The following is a 19,687-nucleotide window of genomic DNA, read 5'->3' on the forward strand; positions in this document are numbered from 1 at the left end:
AATGTGAGACTTAATTCTTTTCTATGTTTTAAAATATTTACAATGCTCCTTATTACACAGAAGAACGTCATAAATGCTTTGGGGTGATTTTAGGGCAAGAAAACATTGATGTTTTTGGATAAACTATTACTTTTTAAGTGCTATTAATGAAGCACTAATGAAGAATGCATTTATATGTTTTAAAAATTTTAATATTTCAATTCAGTGGGAAAACACACACACACACACACACACACATATATATATATATATATATATATATATATATATATATATATATATATATATATATATATATATATATATATATACATACATACATACATACATACATACATATATAATTCAGTGGGAAAACACACACACACACACACACACACATATATATATATATACACTCCAAATACAAATATATATATTTTGCTTATTTGATTTACTTCAACTGGAATTAATCAAATTTTGCTCATCTTTGTGGCCTGATTTGTTGTTTTCAATGTATCAGGTAAAAAACAAAGCACACATGGGTTTATTTCCATCTGTTATCTACTGACCCGTATCCATGACAACCATTTCTGTGCTGATGTTGTGTAGGTGACTGTCCTTACCTCATGCAGCACCACCTCTGTTTCCAGACAGAGACACACTGACCAAATTATCCTCACAGCGGCACAGATACGCCTGGAGTCATCGGTGTCAGCCTCTGCAGAGCTGCAGTCACATGTTTAATTTTGGATAGTGTTTTAAGAGGTGATGCTCAACACATTCAGCCATTTAAAGCCTTCCTGTCATCTCACTGTCACATCGTCTTGACAGCTGAATCGATCCCACATAGGCAGACATCTGGCCCAGGATCAGGCCAAGGCATGGAGCTTTTGTAGATGTCAAACTTTTCCAATGAACCCGAGTGGCTCTTTGAAAAAGTTTTTTGAGTTTGATTCACACAGAAATTCTGACACAGTTCTGAACTAGTATTTATTTTGAGATTCGTTTTCTTCATGAGCTTCGTTAACTATGCAAGGATTCTGTTGGTATTATAGTCATACCTTTTGTTGTTTAAGGAGTATTATTTAGGATTACATTTATTTGAGTATTAAAAGTTTTGGTCTTTTTGAAAAGAAATTTCTTTTCCCTTGACTATAACAACATTCAACTGCAGTCTTTCTGAAAAACCAATGAATACAACAGCAGAACAACTTTTCTTTGAATAATGTCTCCCTCTATTGGCCAAGACTGAGAAATCCCTTTTTAAACCAACCAAAATGCGCCATTAATCTACATTGAGGAAGAAGGGGCAAAAATACAAATAAACATGATAAATAAAGTTAATCACAAAAAAAAAGAAATGATTCACTGATGCATCAAAATTAATAATTCTATTCTGTTTCTGAACAACTGAGCTACATTACCTGGAATCACTTTAGAACTGGATCCACTGAATAAACACGCTATAGCAGTATAATTTAATTTAATACATGCATGCATGTGCTCTAGCAAAAAAAGAGACAAAGAAAATGATGTCTGCTTGTTTGTTTTTTTACTGAGTATTTACAATAAATAGTACTTTGAAATGTTATTTCAAATGTGAAATGAACAGCTACAGTACAAACTATTAATATTGAGGACATAACAAATTTGCAATTTTAAAATACAAAGTATCCCTATAAAAATCTAACCAACCTAATCATGACCTGAAATGTTGTTTGTCCTTCATGTCCAGTTCAGTTCAAGAGTCTTTCCAGATTTAAGCACCAATCGAACCTACCGTTCCATACATCTGAAATGTGGTTTACTGCTCGTGAATAAGATCAGTCTGTCAGATTGATTGGCTCTTCACAGCGTGTGTGCAGCCAGACCTACAGCACATTTTCTTTGAGTCCCAGCTGCTCACGAGTCGCCGGTCATGATAGAGATGAACTCATCTTGATTAACTGAAAGAGTCCAAGAACAAATGTGATCACTTAAATTCCCTTTGCTTTTAACCTACTTACTCACAGCACAGACAATTATTAATATTTTGCTGATTAAATTACATACAGCTCTTCACAACGCCAAAAGACACACAAACAGCTTTCAAATCAGCCTTCATTTCCACTGTTCCCATTTTTGTTGGCTGCAATACATTAATTTGCTGTGCCTTAATTGAGAAAAGCACTTTGGGCCAACTGGGAAAAGCACAGTAATTACTTCCATTCATTAGAGGCAATAAAAATAGCACTTTTTTCCTCTCCCTAGATAAAAAGCGAGCAACTTACTCTCTCCGTCCCCGTCAGTGTCAAATTCATCAATCATGGCTCGCAGGTCTTCATCACTCATGTCTTCGCCCAGTTCACGAGCGACTCGCCGCAGGTTTCTCAGGCTTATCTTTCCCGTTTCGTCATCATCGAAAAGTTTAAATGCCTTCAGAATTTCCTCTTTTGGGTCTCGCTCCAATATCATGTCCGTCACTTTAAGAAAATTGTTATACTTGGTTTGAAGCACAAAAGTTAATGAATTTCAAGCAGTGACACTAGAAGCAGATTTATTGTGCTACATATATTCATGAGCAGGCCAACATGGAATCTGTTCCTGATTTCAACAAAATAATTTCTGCAAAGCATTTAATTAGCTAGGTTTCCTTCTAAAGTTGTGCATTTATCTTACGCAGCTAATGAGAATACTACATGAAACATATGCAAATAAAGCAGTTTCCATACCATGTGTTCAAAATGACAAAATCACCACTTCCAGGGAAACTGGCGCAAAATATTAATAATAAAAATGAAAGTTGCTGCAACAGGGAAGCCTGTGGCTCTTTTGTCCTATGTTACGTGCACCTCGGAGTATGCAGATGAAACACAGTAACAAACGTTGTCATGTTATCTTCCGTTTGAAGGATGTTTTTGGGGAACGTAATCATGCAAGACAGTTCTGGTAGATACTTTGTTAAATATATTTTGGTGACACACTTTGGTTCAGGCATTTCAGAATGATTGAAACAACATTTGAGATGGTTTGTGCTATGAGATCAGTGGGCTGGTTAGTCCAGTTATACGATCACATGATCTGTTGCAGCAAAGTCACATGAGTTTTGTGTTGAGCATCGAGCAGTTTATTCGGTAAATCTGTTGCCATCATAGTTTCTTAGTGGATAAAGAAAACGTACTGCCTCAGTTGAGCATATACGTTTATTCACATCTTGCATTTCCATCATCCCAAAAGTAACAAAAAAAAATACATGTATGGAAACATAGCTATATCTAAGACCGATTAGTGAGTAATAAATTCAACTTACCAACTTCTTTGAAATCTTCAAAAGTTATTTTCCCAGTTCCTTCTCGGTCATAGTCTTTTAGGATCTTTAACACATCTACTTTCTTCACCTCAAAGCCCAGAGCTCTCATCGCCACCTGGAACACAAATTCCAAATATCAGCACGTTTGAGCTAATACGGTTTTATTTTTAAAGATTTGTTGTTGGTGTTTTTGCTTTATTATGATAGGACAGTTTTTAAGTGTCTTTGTTTATCTGTTAAGACTAGTTATATTTACACATTAAAGAAACAGTTGGCCCAAAAATGTTAATTTGCAGGAAATGTACACACCCTTTGGCCATCCAAGATGTGGATGAGTTTATTTCTTCATCTGAACAGATTTGGACAAATTTAGCATTACATGACTTGCTCACCAACGCCTGCTCATATGCAGTGAATGGGTGCCGTGAGAATGCGAGTCCGAACAGTTGATAAAAGCATCTCAATAATCCATTAGTGATGTAATGCTAAGGTTCGGACTAGACCAAATCTGTTCTGATGAAGAAACTCTTGGGTGGCATGAGTGCACGAGCACACAGCACGTGTGTGTGTGTGTGTGTGTGTGTGTGTGTGTGTGTGTGTGTGTGTGTGTTTTACCTTTAACTCATGATAATCTATTTCTTTATCCTTGTCTGTGTCGAAGAGCTCGAACGCCTCCTTGATTTCATCCTTCTGCTCCTCAGTCAGTTCTCTCCTTTTCTTTCTTTTACTCTTATCAGCAGTTAGGTCAGTCCTGATAGCACAAGTATGGAAATATATCACCTTATTCCTTCTGATCTTCTATTAGTTCATAAACCATTCAATCACAGGCCTACACACTTGCTACCTGCCTTCCTACACAGAATTTTAATGTCCCAGAGAACATATCATGCTCAAAATTGCAGGTGACTTGACAGTTAACGTTTAAATATGTAAATTTCATAGCAATAAAATGAAGTAAATGCGTGGTACTCTTGTTTGTAAGGCAATGCTAGTTATCGTTGCTATTAATAATAAACATACACTGTTCACATGCACCGGCTACGTTAGTTAATACTCCACACACCAACAGCTAGTCTCTAAATAAACTCTTAGCGATAAAATACGTCTTAATTACCTCAGAGACAGGCTCATTTTTGCAGTTTGGCAATAAATAACTGATACTAAAACACAAATCCGTCCAACAAGATTAGAGTTCGGCTTCTACAATCCTGCTAATCAGCTAATGCCCTAAACACAGTCGCCAAGCGCAGCGCGTTGCTAGTTGATTGTCAAGGAAACGATTCCGATTGGCTGCGGAGGTCTGAGCGTCAGGTTAACGTCACTTGTGATTGGTTGTTTGGAAACAGGCCTGCGTTTGAGCCTACTTGATTGGCGGTCTAGGCGGGAATGGGCGGTTTTAATGGTGGTGACGACGACGACTGCGCATTCGTGACTGTGTGTGCTTAAAATTAATATGAATATTTATATAAATAAACCCTAAAACAAAATGTGTTCTTGTCTTAGGAGGACAACTTTGATTAACTTTTTTGATCCACTTCAAATGTTAACTACTATATATATATATATATATCATGTAATATAATACTTTGCCAAAAATTAACCAGGGATAGGGTCATATTCATATTTTCTAGCAATCGTTTACTGAAGTGTACGTTACTGTTGTTGCCAAATATATAATATAATCGAAATTTATAATAATAAATATCAATATATAAATGGTATAGATATTTATATAACATCATATAATATAATAACGAATCCAGTATTATATACAATATGAATAGATACGGAGCATAATATAATACATTGTCTGTAAACATTGAATGAGCATGTCCAAAAAAAAAAAAAAAATGGAATATTTTGTATATAATACTGTAATATTATAATTTAATATAGGCTACTGATTCATATTAAATATTTATATTAATATCAACTCGATTATGAGTATATTATTAAATACTATATATAATGGATGCTGTTATGTAAATGCAATATAAACTGGGGGTAATTAAATCAATGCACCAATTGTCATAAATATCAATTAATATGTGTAATTCTAAAATATTAAAGTAAACAAAATGTACTGAAACTCTGGCGACATATTAATGCCTTTTATTTCATTTTTAGTTTCTGCTGCTATTAATACATTTCATTATTATTGATGATATTTAAACAGCAAACTGTTTAATACAGCAGTTTTGAATCCTCAATTTGGTGATTTCATTCAAGCACCAATAGAGGACGCCCTACACCATAACAACACTGACATGAGCCTTTCTAACTTGATCTGTACAGAAAGTACAAGAAACCCTTTAAGACCTTGAACAAAACACGGTTTTGTCACGTTCGCAGCACTATGTAATTAATTTAAAATACAATATTAGTATTCTTTCGTTGTATAATCATGTTTGGTGGCAATGCCTTCACAGCACATTTAGGGAAGTTAGATGGGTGGCTCCTTAACCACTTCCCCCGATGAGCTTAAAATGTATATCTGTAGGTCTCAAGAAGAGGCGGCTGTGGGTTCGAGCTTGGAAGGTCTTAAGGTCATACAACCACACACCCTTACAGATTCACTCCTGAAGAAAAGTTGAATAGATCAATCCTGTGAGGTGCATGAGCTGTTCTAATCAACTTCACAGAGAGACGCATATGTGTTCACTTAATCTGACATACTGACTACATACTTGTGCATACTTATTTGGCATTTTGACCCAGGAAGAACAAATACACCAAGGAGCCATGTTTACTTGCAAAAAGTGCCCATGCAAAAAGAAAATAAAAGAAAGAAAACATGCACTTGCCCAAGATTTCATCATAAACGTGGAGTGCATCAGCACATGCTTTCATGTTTTGACTGAACATGCTCACTTGATTTAGAGCACTTGGAACCTGAACAGTAGGTTACCGAGACGACAGAGATTACCTCCAGGCAACCGTTGACAGTTTATAGGTGTCGTATTAAGAAACAACAGGATTGCTCACACGCTCACTAACCATTACTCATACGAGGTGTGAGCGGTGGCTGGCAACTAAGCTTTTGCACAGTTTCCATGATCTCAAGCAGATCTCTTGTATGCACGCCAACTCAAGGAAGAGGGTTTTGAAAAGAACATGATGTCTATCTTGATAGAGAAAGCATAACGTCTTGAGTTCTGATAGTACTAGCGCACACGCTGACAGACCACTGCTTATGAGATTTGTAGAACAGAGTCTGTGTGGCCCATGAAGCAAGTCTGTTGCTATTGGATGGAGCTGGTCACGTGACAGTCCATTCATTTCATTAGCCTACTTATGACAGTCAGTGCTTTGGTCTTATAGTCATTAGGACCCTCGAAAGCCTGCACCATCTGGACTTGCTTGTGTTTTACTAGATTGTTGTGATGTTGTGTGATAACTAAAAGAACTATATGTATAATCATTTTAAAATATAGTATTTTTGAGAGTATAAATGTGTTGCTCCTGTCAGTTGGTTTACTTTGCCTGACTCTGTTTTATATTGTGTTGTTGTGTGCTGGTTTGTAATGCTTCTGTGGGGTAGGTCTGACTGGATTCGACTGGCTCATACTGAACAAAAGCAGATGAGGAACTACTGCGATGCTGCTGAGGCTGGAGCTATCTAGTTCAGACCGGTAGCTGGGTGCTGCTTTCAACACTGAAGGGCTCTTTGAGGGTGGGGGGGGGGTTATTGTCATCTGTGTGATTAATTGAGGGAAGACAGCCTTCAGAGGTTTCAGAGTTACTACTGTAAAAGGTAATTATACTACGTACTGCTCTGAGATGGAGGAAGTCATTGACAATACTCTCGGACTGCTTTTTAATCTGCTTGTTCTAAAGGTCATAGAATTGTGTTTGATGATTTATTTAGAAGGGTTGATGTGTCCTGTAGATACAAATTATAAACTGAATAAAATAATGACTTTTTTTATTAATGTAATCATTTGGAAGATGTTTTTATCCAAACATACTTTATAGAAGAAGCTTTTATCCAAAGTTACTTTATTATATATAATATATGTGTTTATCATAGATAGATGGATAGATAGACAGACAGACAAAGAGAAATGATCAAATGCTAAAATGTTCATTTTAGCAATTTAATGTATTTATGTATTCATTCAGAATATTCTTGTTTATTTTTCATAAAAATGTCTCAAATTTATCATAATACATTTATTTAATATCATTATTAATTATAACACACACACACACACACACACACACACATATATATATATATATAATCTAGTTAAATATATTAGAATTATATATGGTATATAAATATACACACACACACACACACACACACACACACACACACACACACACACACACACACACACACACACACACACACACACACACACACACGTATATATACATTATTATTAATGATTATAATAATTTCATCCCCAGTTAGTTCACAGCAAATGAGGTCAAGCTTGTTTTTTTATTCTAAGTGATTAATGGTTGTCAAGGACTTAAAATAAAATGACTAGCATCATTAGTACACACAGACACAAACATTATATATGTGTGTGTGTGTGTGTGTGTGTGTGTGTGTGTGTGTGTGTGTGTGTGTGTGTGTGTGTGTGTGTGTGTGTGTGTGTGTGTGTGTGTGTGTGTGTGTGTGTGTGTGTGTGTGTGATAAATTCACTGTAGGTCCTTCTTTTTTTTCATTTTATATATACACACACGCACACGTATATATACACTATTATTAATGATTATAATAATTTCATCCCCAGTTAGTTCACAGTAAATGAGGTCAAGCTTGTTTTTTTATTCTTAGTGATTAATGGTTGTCAAGGACTTAAAATAAACTGACTAGCATCATTAGTATATCCTACTGACTCATTATGTTATGTGGTGGGAAATCTATGAGTTAAAGTAAGTACAGTATATCTTACACTGCTCACTGCTTGAGCTCCTCACCAAATACCTGTTCTTTCAGCTCAGTGGTGGCGTGATGTTCTAGACACTCCCCCTCATTGTTGCTGCTTTCTCATTGGACAAAGAAGACAATGTGTGTCACAGCCATGCAGGTGATGGTGCGTGAGGTATTTGGAGTCTAATGTACATTTCAATGGATAATCCCTCACAAAAATGTTTTTTTTTATTATTAGAACAAACACTTTGTGAGGTCACATAAAAGTTCCTTCAGAAGCTGTTTTTATCAGAGGGACGCGTGACTCCGCAGGGCCACTGATGTGGAAATGTTTTTCTTGTGGCAGAGGGTTAAAGACCACATGCGCTCATGTGGCTTCTCGCTTGTTTTCTCTCACTGAGATAGAAGGAATGGCAGATGTTGTGTGTACACAATTCCAAATCATGACTCCACTGGAGATCCTGGGCTCCGGCCAATCTCTCCCAAAGTCAAGAAAAACAAACCAGTTGTTCTGGGGCCATCTGACTGATCTTCTGTGATAACTCAGGATGGTGAAAACTGCATTCAGGTGCAACTGACTGCATTCATGCACAATGAGTGTGTTTACATGCAAAGCAAAAATGTTGGGTTACAAATGTTATGCTGGGATGAGAAAAGAAGGGTTTAGATAAATGCTAGGCAGTAAACAACTCGGTAACTGGCACAAAAAGGTTATGCCATAACAGCATGGAACAACCTGACCTCAAAAAGGTGAACATTGGGAGTTTTATTATGGGTGGGGTTTAGGAGGAAGGATGTAGAGGTTTTGTTGTAGGGCACCAAGTGCTTGGGGGGGCACCAAAAAATCTGGGTCGTGAAAAAATCATCACAATAGGCTACTAGTATAAATAACAAATAAAATATTTCTAAAAGCATGTTAATATACAAAAGCAATACAAAAGTGATATAGGCCTAGACCAAATTAGTCGAGAAAAAGGTGAATCTCTGTGCCAGTCTCCCTCTGGTGCCCACCTCCCAGTGGTCTGTTCGATTATGCCTCAATCAATGTCAAATTTGGCAGACACCGACCTCAGACATGTCCTCGAAAAGGCACCAAGAGTCGGGGGCGGAAAAAAAAGAAAAAAGAAGAGACAGCGGTATGATGCTCACGCATCGCTTGCAGGTAAGACAATGTTTTAAATAAAAATGTTAGTTTTGTAGCCCTTGCGTGTAGTATGCATGTCCAGGGGCGTCGGCGCGTCCGCGTCGCTAGTAGTGCAAAAGATCCGGGGGTTTTAGCCCTGCATGTTGAGTCTTTTATTTTAACGGGGTCCGGGGAAATTGTGAAACTTGGGCTGTTAAAGATGCAGTTTGTTTGAGAAGGAAAGGAAGGCCAATCGTTGGGGTCCTCATCGTCATATTTGAAAATAAACAAATAAAGCTAATTTTCCCCGTACGTTACAGATGTGTCACGTGTGCATATAGCTATTAGTGCAGAACGTTCCCTATTGTAATTTCTTCGCTTCAATACAATGTCTATCTGCCTCAGTCTGAACTTTAGAAAAACCCTGCAACTGAACGTGATGTGATTTTGCCAAATTAGACCGCTTAGATAAAGATTTTTCGTTGTTGTACTATGGCATGCGGTCATTTTCAAGAGGTTCGGCCAAGGGCGACATCTGTTGGTGAAACTGCAATTAGAAAAAAAAAAAACACAATCTCAGTGTTTGTATATTTTCATATTCACAGAGTTGTCAAATTATTAGGGCTGGGAAAAGATTAATCTCGATTAATCGGATCCAAAATAAAAGTTTGTGTCTACATGATATATGTGTGTGTACTGTGTATAATTGCATGGTTATTTGCAGTTTAAAATGTGCACTTTAAGATTCATACTTCATAATATTCATACACTTATACTGTTATTTGCACTAAACTTTTTTTGCACTTTTAACTTTCTGTGTTTACATTGTTCAGTTCCAATTATTCATTTGCAGCAGTTATTTTGGAAGTAAAGAGAACCTAAATAAGAAATTCTGAATGGTAGTTATTTCTTTGGTTGGTGGGTGGGTGGTTGGTTGGGGGGGGGAGGGGAGGGGAGGGGGGGCCCCGCCAAGCATTTGTGCTTAGGGCACCCAAATGGCTAGCGCCGGCCCTGGTTTTATATCTGGTCTTAATATTGTTAGCACAAAAACACTATTCATACATCATTAATAGAACATTTTTCTAAAACTTTTTTTTTAGTTTTTTTTTTTTTATATAAACATTACTACTTGTTTCAGAATGTTCATTTGACGTTTGCATTACCAGGAAGAAGAAAAAAGTTAAAAACTGGACATTTTCAAAGAATATTCAGAAATAATATGAGACATCAATTACCAGACATCGCATTTTGATGACCACATCAAATTAAATGTATAAAATCAATGTAACATATATTTTTATGTAAAAACATATTCTGACCTGTACTTAGCCTATTAAAATATATAACAGAAAAAGTGATCATGTTTGTATTGTATTATTTATTTTTATGTATGATAAAAGTAAAAAAAAATAAAATAAAAAATAACCAGGACACATTCTAATGTATGTATGTATGTATATATATATATATATATATATATATATATATATATATATATATATATATATATATATATATATATATATATATATATATATATAAAAAGAAAACTTTAGAGTGGTGTTGAAATTTTTCGTTTTGATGCTTAAAAACACTTTTTCATCTTTGACTCTTTAATAACTTAATTGGAATATTAGGAAAACATTCTCAGCACAAGTTTCTTAGCTGGGTTGCTTAAATGTTTAAAAATGGTTAAAAATTATACCCTCAATACATGTTCTGTTTAAAAAAAAGCATTTTCAAGCAAACATCTCCTGATGTAAGTGAAGGTATAGCTATGTCGAATCTCTAACGTATTCTCACTGAAGACATGAGAATGAGAAGATGTTATCCTGTGAGAGTATGGTACACAGATTCTGTGTGATGCGAGAAAGGAGCTGATGCTCTGCGATATGTTATCTGGTTCGAGCTGGTTTTTTTTTTGCCCTGAAATGAACCTGCTCTGCTTTGTGTCATTCACACAGGTGTGAAGCCGAACCCCTTCCTCCCCCGTCCCGCGTGGCTCTGTGCACGTAACACCTGCCTGCCGCTTCACAGCGGTACAAGATGTTCTCTCAACAAGATGTTCTGCAAAAGAGGAACAACCACTTTCACTTTCTGTTGCTGCTGGTATGTTTAAAGTCTGCGCATGCTGAGATCAGCAGTGCGGTCAGCAGGTTCAGGGCGTCTGGTTCATGTTAATGTCTGTATGTTCATGTATACAAAATAAATTCTAGACATCTTCCACTTTTTCTGTGGGAACAAGAAGTTACGTAAAGGATGTACAGTCAGCCCATGATTTTACAAATTATTAGCCTGAAAATATTGGGATCTTGCATGAAAAATGTCATAAATCTTCCAAAATTATATAAAAATGGTTGGCTTTTCCAAAATGTGTATAAATGTGGCGAATGTTGATAACCAACAATATTGGTTTTCCATTGACTTCCATTGTATTTTTTTGCCTATACTATAGAGATCAATGGGAACAAAAACTGTTTAGCTAACAACATTCATCAAAATATCTTCTTTTGTGTTTTGTAGAAAAAAAGTGATAGATGTTCGGAATGACATGAGGGTAAGTAAATGATGACAGTTTTTTCATTTTTGGGCAGACTATCCTTTTTAAAGTTTATCACGTTCTATCAACTTGCATTTATATTTTGTGCTGATTTCTCTTGAAGTAAGGATTGCTTACTTTTTTTCTTTTTTTACATATTACTGAAACTGGTATTCTGAGCAATCACAATGACCTCTGTTACATCACTTTAAAAAAATGGATTTGCTGACGTGTCTGTGTAAAGTGTGGGCATTTGGTTGCTTTTGCAAGATGGTTTAAATCCCTTACGGCAGCTTTAACACCTGCTGCATTTCAATCATGCAGAGCCATTTTCAAGAAAACATAAACATCTCCAGAAGGTTGTTGCATCAGATCGCAGGACAAATGTGCAGTTAAAGGACAACAACGGGGTTGAGAATTACATCTGTGCTACTGTCTGACGCACACAGAGGTACATAAAATCAGAGATTGCCAAAGAAGATTATCACCCACTCTGACATCCAATCCACAACCACCAGCTACCCTCACGGCCTCATGGTTCAATGCTTAACACTCTTGATTGCACCAAATCAAGTAGCAGGTAGCAGCCCTCAATCATCAGTATAAAATAACAGTGTGATGTGTCTTTAATTGGAACTTTCCCTACACAATGTTGTGATGATTGTTGAGCTCAGACAAAACCACATTAAACGCAACTTGGTGCATTAGTATGGAATCTCTAAAGGAAAAGAAAAATTTGCTGAAGATTGTCAGTCTAAGGCAGGTGTCTCCAACCCTGGTCCTGGAGAGCTACTGTCCTGCAGATTTCAGCTCCAACCCCATTCATGAATACATGATCCAGCTAATCAAGGTGTTCAGGGCTACTTGATAATTACAGACAGGTGTGTTGGAGCAGGGTTGGAACTGAAGTCTGCAGGATGGTAGCTCTCCAGGAGCAGGGTTGGAGATCCCTGGTCTAAGGCCTTCCAGGATGTAGATGCATTTGTTTCTTCATCAGAACAGGTTTGGAGAAATTAAGCATTTCATCATTTGTTAACCAATGGATGTTCTGCAGTGAATGGGTGCCGTCAGAATGAGAATCCAAATATCTGACAAAAAACATCACAATAATCCGAAAATAATACAAATAATATGAATGTCTATTGTTTATTGTTTTGTGTATTGTGAAGTTGAATGTTTGTTGTTTGTTAGTAAATAATTAATGATTTTTGCATTTTAACTTTGAACTTGACAAAGAGTCCATAACCCATAATAACACTTCCTCCAGTGAAGAAGTCCACCCCTGGTCTCCTCTCACATCAAAATCCACAGACATATAAACTTAGAACAGTTTTGGAATGTTTTTATTTGTAAATGTTATATTTTTGTGCATATTTTGGTTCTGATTCAGACGAGACTACTTTTTCATTGGAGAAAGCAATAATTATAGATAGAGTACTTATATTCTGGCCAGAAGTGACAGTTTAAAGTTAAAATGCCTTAATGATGGATTTGTTATACACATAGTTTTTCACTTCATAAGATGTTAATTGTGGATTGCTTGTAGATTATTGTGATGTTTTTATCAGCTGTTTGGACTCTCATTCTGACGGCACCCATTTACTGCAGAGGATCCATTGGTGAGTAATGTAACACTAAATATCTCCAATTCTGTTGTGATGAAGAAACAAGCTCATCTACATGTTGGATGGCCCGAGGGTGAGTACTTTTTCAACAAATCTTCATTTTTGAGTAACTGTTCCTTTAATTTTTGTATTAAGCAGACCTATTTTTTAGTTTAAATTAGCTTTTGTTACTGTGTTTGTCAAGGTTCAGAATGAATGAGGAGGAAAATGTGCAATATCATCAGTCACTAATATGCATGCAATTGGCATGAGATTTCCAAAACACGCCGAAAATGTAGGTCATTGGCTCTGTCATTTTTATCAAATATTTGCAAGAAAAACACACCAATTCAGACAGGACTGAAACTGTCTGTAAAACACAACTGAACCTGACTGCCTCACGGATGACTGAACAGGACTCACTGAATATGAAACTGTAACTACACTTTTAGTATTGAATTCTCAGAGTGGATTGATTTCTTCCAATTCTCTCTTGAGAGAAGCAGATAATAAATAAACATTTACACTAATGAAACTGCATTTTCTTTAGTCTTTCATTTGTTTAAGCTTTCCATGTAGGTAGCAGTGCCGGCACAGCATTTTCACAGGCAATTCCTTCCCTCTTTCGCCGTATGAAGATCATTCATTGTCTCGGTGAAGTGCATCACTGGTGCCTCTGTTTGCATGCTACACCACTGTGTAAATGAGGCTGCTTGTGCTGCGCTTTAATATTTTAAAATGAAGTCTCATGCTCAGTGAAGACTGTAAGGAGCTGTAGTCCAGAGACAGAAAATTTGTTCTTGTGACATATGCTCACTAGTGTCATTTCCTGTTTTAATTAAGATATCAGGGAGCATGGAGGTGTATTTTACTCCATATCTGTCTTCACAAACAGGGAGGAAAATCCAGCTAAAACTAGAATCTTAAAATATAAGAGTATTTGTAAATGGTTTTGGGTTTTTGGGGTTTTGCCTTGCTCCCCAAGGCTGCATGTATTTGATCAAAACTAAATTATTGTGAAATGTTACAGTTTACAATAACTGTTTTCTAATTGAATATATTTTAGAAAATCAATTCCTATGGTGGCAAAGCTGAATTTTCAGCATGATTGGCATCACATGATCCTTCAGAAATCATTCTAATGTGCTGATTTGAGAACAAGAAACATTTCTTATTATTATCAATATTGAAAACAATTGGGCTGCTTAATAAACTGTATGTACCTTGAAATATCAGTTTCAAAATAATTCTGATGAGTACACTTACTTCTAATAAGGCGAATGGTTTCTGTTTTCTTTCTAAACGTCTTTCAATTCGCTGGGCGCGAAAACGGTGGATTGCTTTAAGTGCACGTGTACATCCAGTAATTACCACAGAGGGATATTTCCACTGAATTCCACTTATATGTAGGGGGCTCCAAAAGTCACAAGAAATGCACAAAACTACATACAGTTGCTTTCATATTTATTTTAGAGTCATTTAATAAATATAAAGTTCAAAAGAACAGCATTTATTTTAAATAAAAATCTTTTGTAACACAATGAATCTGTTTACTGACATTTTCCCTCACTGTCTTGCTGAATAAAATATTAATCTCCTTTAAAAAATCTAACTGAGCCCAAAGTTTTGAACATTTGTGTATTTATTACAAGTGATTTACAACCCACAGGAACAAAGAAACTACACATTTCTATTTTTGACCTGTTTTTGAGGTAGGCCTAATTCAAAAGTCTTGTTCAAAAGAGTCACGTAGTTTCCAAGAACTGAAGAAAGAGCTTTAATCTGTTGTAATCTGTTATCGCAAATTCTTTCATAATTAATTGCAATCATATCCTTTTTTCTTAGATCTGTTCTTAAGATTGTGACGCAGTCACTGGTTTATGACATAGATCAGTGAACACAATGCTTAGTCATTCGCTTTACTTTGGTGTATTCTAATAGCTTTTGAATGTTAACCGTTTAAAATATGAATTTGATCACTTTTTATGTTTGGATTTGATTGAGAAAATCATCTGATATAATACAAACAATAATGTTTGTTATTCAGTTATTCAGTTCACTAACTAATGCGGCGTTCAGTATGTGCAATGATGATTTTCTCTAATAATTTCTTCTGAATGTGCTAGTTTGAGTTCAACCTCATTTCAAATATCCCCAGGGCATCTTCATCAATCAAACTTGACATGCCAGCTATTAACCATAACAAATACAGACTCAGTGACTATCCTGTCTGGCAGATCCTGCAGTGACGTGTTTGTCATGTTTTCAGACGGGTAATACCGAGGTGGAACATGTCACAGGCTGGTGCTACAGTGAATCCACCACCCAAGGCATTTCAGCATTCATGCTTCCCTCACACCTTCGTGGGCTCTTTTCTGCAAAAGAGCCATCTACACATATCTATATTGTGTATATGTTTTGCTGTTTATCCGTTGAAGCTTGATTGACACAAGCTTGTTACTCAGAGGCGTGTTACAAGGCGTTTGAGAGCTGGTTTGGAAGCATTTATCTGTTCTGCGGCCAAACCACAAGCTGTCATCAACTCTCTGCAGTGACTGATGGCCGTTTGCAAAGTCTGAAATGGATCTGAAACCTGCAGCTTTTTGATATATGTCTGCTGTCTGGATTAGTCTAATGGTAACGCTGAGCTAAATGGTAGACATCTGATATCTCACTCACCCAGGAGTACAGCCTCTGCGAGTACAGATGCAGCAGAAATGTCGCTGCCACAATGCAATCATATCCAAGTGTCAGTGGGACACTAGTGATACATGGTTTCATCTGTCGTTTTTTATAACTTCTGGACCCCTCAGGTTGAGGTGATGTTCGGCAGGACATGCGTGTGATATATTGACATGGTGCTGGGTTACATGATATTTTACATCATAAATCATAATCGTATTGTGTGTATGTTGGTGCATCTTTAATTGCTGAGCACAATACACAATTTAATCTGCATTACTAACCTACAGTAGCAATCACATGTGAGCGTTATTAAAACACATACCAGTCATATTTGGTTAACCATACAGGTAGAACTGGGTAGTAACTGATTACATGTAATGTGGATTATGTGATCAGATTCCAAATATTAAGTACTTGTAATTAGATTAAATTACCTTTTTAAATGCTCGTAATTAGACTACAGTTATTTTTTTATTTATTACATGATTAAATATTAATCACACAATAGCAATAAATTATACATAATTTATTGATTCTCTCTAATTTCTCTTTTTTATATTTTAAATGTTTTAAATGTTTCTTTCTAAAATAGCCTACTGCTTCAGAAATTCTTCCAGTTTTGTGGACATTCACATAAAAAATGCAAAATTTTAAAATACACAAATTCATGTTATTTTTATATTTTTCATGCTATATTTCTTATTTACATGTAATGCAGGCATTCCCAAACTTTTTTGTCATCTCAACATCATTCATCTAATATATTTTCTTGAAGTACCCTGAGAAACCCCAGTTTGGGAAACTTTAAAGTAACATAATGTTTAATGCACTTCATGTTATTAATTACACAGAATGGAATGTATTTTCTTAGTCTTTGTATTTTTATATCAATATGAAACTGTCCTATTTAAATCAATGTGAAGAACAACTTGGGTAAAAAGTAATCTAAAAAGTAATCAAAAGGTAGTCTGATTACATTACCTAAAATATGTAATGTGATGGATTACGTTATTAACAGTAATTTTTATGTAATTTGGAATCAGTAACGGACTACAGTTTCTAAGTAATCTACCCAGCTCTGCACATATTGACATTAACAAACCAGTAAAGTTAGTCAAAGATATTTTGTGTAGCCTATTTACAGAGATGAATGGACGGATCAGGTTAAAATAAGCTCCTTTAAAAGTCAATGGCAGCCGGATTGAACTGGCCCGAGCTGTAAGGCGAGAGAGCTGCGGGCACTTATAGGACAGCCCGCACTCCCTGTGAACTCCACTTCACAGCCCGGGGCTGAATGTGCCCTGATAAAATATTTCAACACTCCCAAGTATGTATGTTGAGAAGTAAGCGCACACGCAGAGCTATTAGATTGCCGCTCAGGCCGCCTCCGTCGTAGACCAGTCCAAACCAGTTCTTGATTATCACTTCACAGTGGCCGCCTTTGTATCAACAACAGCAAGCGAGCGAAATGAGACTTGCACGCAGTGTCACTGCATTAAATACAAGCATGACTCATTTGCATGGTGTGCTTGAGGTCAAAGTTGCCAAAAAACAAAGAATTATTGTTGCCCTTGCTTATTTTGTTGCTTAATGCTAATAATAATTATTAAAGCTCAGATGTGAGAGTAAAGCTTTGATGCAGCTTGATAACAAATCAAAAAAAAAAAATCAAAAGACTAAATTAAAACATCACAGAAGAGAGAAAGTTGATTCTGAAGCAAAAGCAATGCTATGATTTATAATTTTCAAAATATTATTTCACGAGTTTGCCTGCCCAAACAGTCCTGATGGTTAATGGTAAACAAACTTGGTTTGCTGTCCTTAATGGAGGCTCGAACCCTAGGCAGTACTATCTAGAGGGAAAAAAGAGAAATAGAGGAGGAGATGGGGAGGTGGAGGGATGCCGGAAGAATTGAGCTGTGACAGCGCAATGAGAGCTGCTTATATAAGCTTGTAATGATGATTGACAGAACTGAATGATTAGGCTCCTCCAGAACCTACGTTTGGAACTTCATATAATATAATATAATATAATATAATATAATATAATATAATATAATATAATATAATATAATATAATTATAATATAATATAATATAATATAATATAATATAATATAATATAATATAATACAGAATTTGAATGTGTTATATTTATAATTGATATAATTCGCAAAGGTAATGCTATATTTTATTAGCTATATTTATATAAAATATATAAAATATTTTAAATATTTAATGTACTAATAGATGTATAACTTTGTTTAATATAATATATTTGTTTAATTTTATATAATACTATTTGTTTAATATAATATATAAATCATATCAGAATCCTTTCAGAGACTTTGCAGGTGGCAGCCAGTCAGAAGCTGATCTGGCACTCCTGCACCAATGGCATTGCAGAATGTCTGTAAAAGGGGGCAGGGCCTGAATTGCTGACCACTGGTAACACTGACTCAGCTGAAAGTCGGGGTGTCGAGTGTCAGAACTGACCCCTCGGGCAGCAGAGTCACCGACGGACAATCTCTGACTTGCGGAGCACGTCCCTTCTTAGAAACATGTCCCGCCGCTTCTGGCCTAATGTTACAGTTATGAAAGTGTCCTCAATCCCATATTTAGATCCATGACATTATGTAAAAGGGGAGAGAAGGGGAGCACCTTCATGCACTTCTGTGCGGTATCATAGGTGAATTATATTTGTTTTAGGGCTTCTTTTTAGATATTTTAACCTCAAATTCCTTGCTTTGTGTTTCAGCTCCTTCACAGAACTTTCAAAACAGACATTCTTTCGTCTGCTCGTCTAGACTTTGGCGTATGTTCTCTTTCATATGTGCTGAAGCATGCACGGCGGTTTAAATCCTGCACACAGAGCGCAGATGACGCAGGCTGATGGTTTTCCTCAGGTTAATCCTGCAGTGCTGTAACACCTGCTGCATACACAGCCTGACACAGGCCTTGTCAAGTTCATCACCTAAAGTACCTATCGAACATGTCTAGAGACACTTGAATTATTGAGACTTGTCAAGATGAGCCTAGGGCGAAGATTTTACATAATCATTGTGTTCCGTTAAGACGCACTTCTCACCCAGTTCCACTTGATCCTCTACTTGTGTGTTGGAAAGGGTGGTGTTTTGGGGCCAATTATAGTGGAGACCGGGGCTAGCTGTCACATGGGTTTCACTGCCGGAAAAAAAGTTTGAATTAATTACGATTTTTTTTTAATGGTCTTGAAAAGAGTCTCCAAGGCTGCATTTATTTATTTACATTAAATTTGTTCATTTTAATATATTTGTAATTTATTCCTGTGATGCAAAGCTGAATTTTCAGCATCATTACTTCAGTCTTCAGTGTCACATGATCCTTCAGAAATCATTCTGATATGCTGATTTGCTGCAAAAAAAAAATAAAAAATCTTATTTGGATGTTCATTTCAAACATATAGTCTTCATTCTGTAGCCTAGATACAGTATGACAACATTTCCTGATTTTATGGGATGTTGTCACCTAAATTTAAAGAAATAAGTCTTTTTGTAGCCATTACTGAGGTTTTTGGCTCACTTTAAAAAACAAACCTC

At 36.1% G+C, this 19,687-nt stretch overlaps 1 protein-coding gene and 1 long non-coding RNA gene across 2 annotated transcripts; one reads left to right on the plus strand and one right to left on the minus strand.

Moving 5' to 3' along the window:
• Nucleotides 1-1,527: 1,527 nt before the first annotated feature.
• Nucleotides 1,528-4,547, minus strand: LOC109059702 (centrin-3-like). The gene is made up of 5 exons (XM_019076874.2): nucleotides 4,386-4,547; nucleotides 3,887-4,022; nucleotides 3,272-3,386; nucleotides 2,253-2,444; nucleotides 1,528-1,928 (listed from the first exon to the last, which is right to left on the minus strand). Exons 1-5 carry the CDS (start codon nucleotides 4,400-4,402, stop codon nucleotides 1,885-1,887), a joined length of 504 nt encoding a protein of 167 aa, XP_018932419.1. The 5' UTR covers nucleotides 4,403-4,547; the 3' UTR covers nucleotides 1,528-1,884.
• A 2,062-nt stretch (nucleotides 4,548-6,609) lies between these two features.
• Nucleotides 6,610-12,623, plus strand: LOC109059675. The gene is made up of 4 exons (XR_002012618.2): nucleotides 6,610-7,025; nucleotides 11,247-11,391; nucleotides 11,806-11,839; nucleotides 12,146-12,623. It is a non-coding gene; the product is annotated as an uncharacterized LOC109059675 (long non-coding RNA).
• Nucleotides 12,624-19,687: the final 7,064 nt, after the last annotated feature.

The sequence above is a fragment of the Cyprinus carpio genome, chromosome B10, assembly GCF_018340385.1.
Source record: "Cyprinus carpio isolate SPL01 chromosome B10, ASM1834038v1, whole genome shotgun sequence".
In the NCBI taxonomy this organism is placed as follows: Eukaryota; Metazoa; Chordata; class Actinopteri; order Cypriniformes; family Cyprinidae; genus Cyprinus; species Cyprinus carpio.

Coding starts and splice junctions, on each gene's coding strand:
- LOC109059702 (XM_019076874.2), bottom strand. Junction 3,387..3,886: donor TAGATTATCATGAGTTAAAG/GTAAAACACACA, acceptor TTTGTGTTCCAG/GTGGCGATGAGAGCTCTGGG. Junction 1,929..2,252: donor CACTGACGGGGACGGAGAGA/GTAAGTTGCTCG, acceptor GGACTCTTTCAG/TTAATCAAGATGAGTTCATC.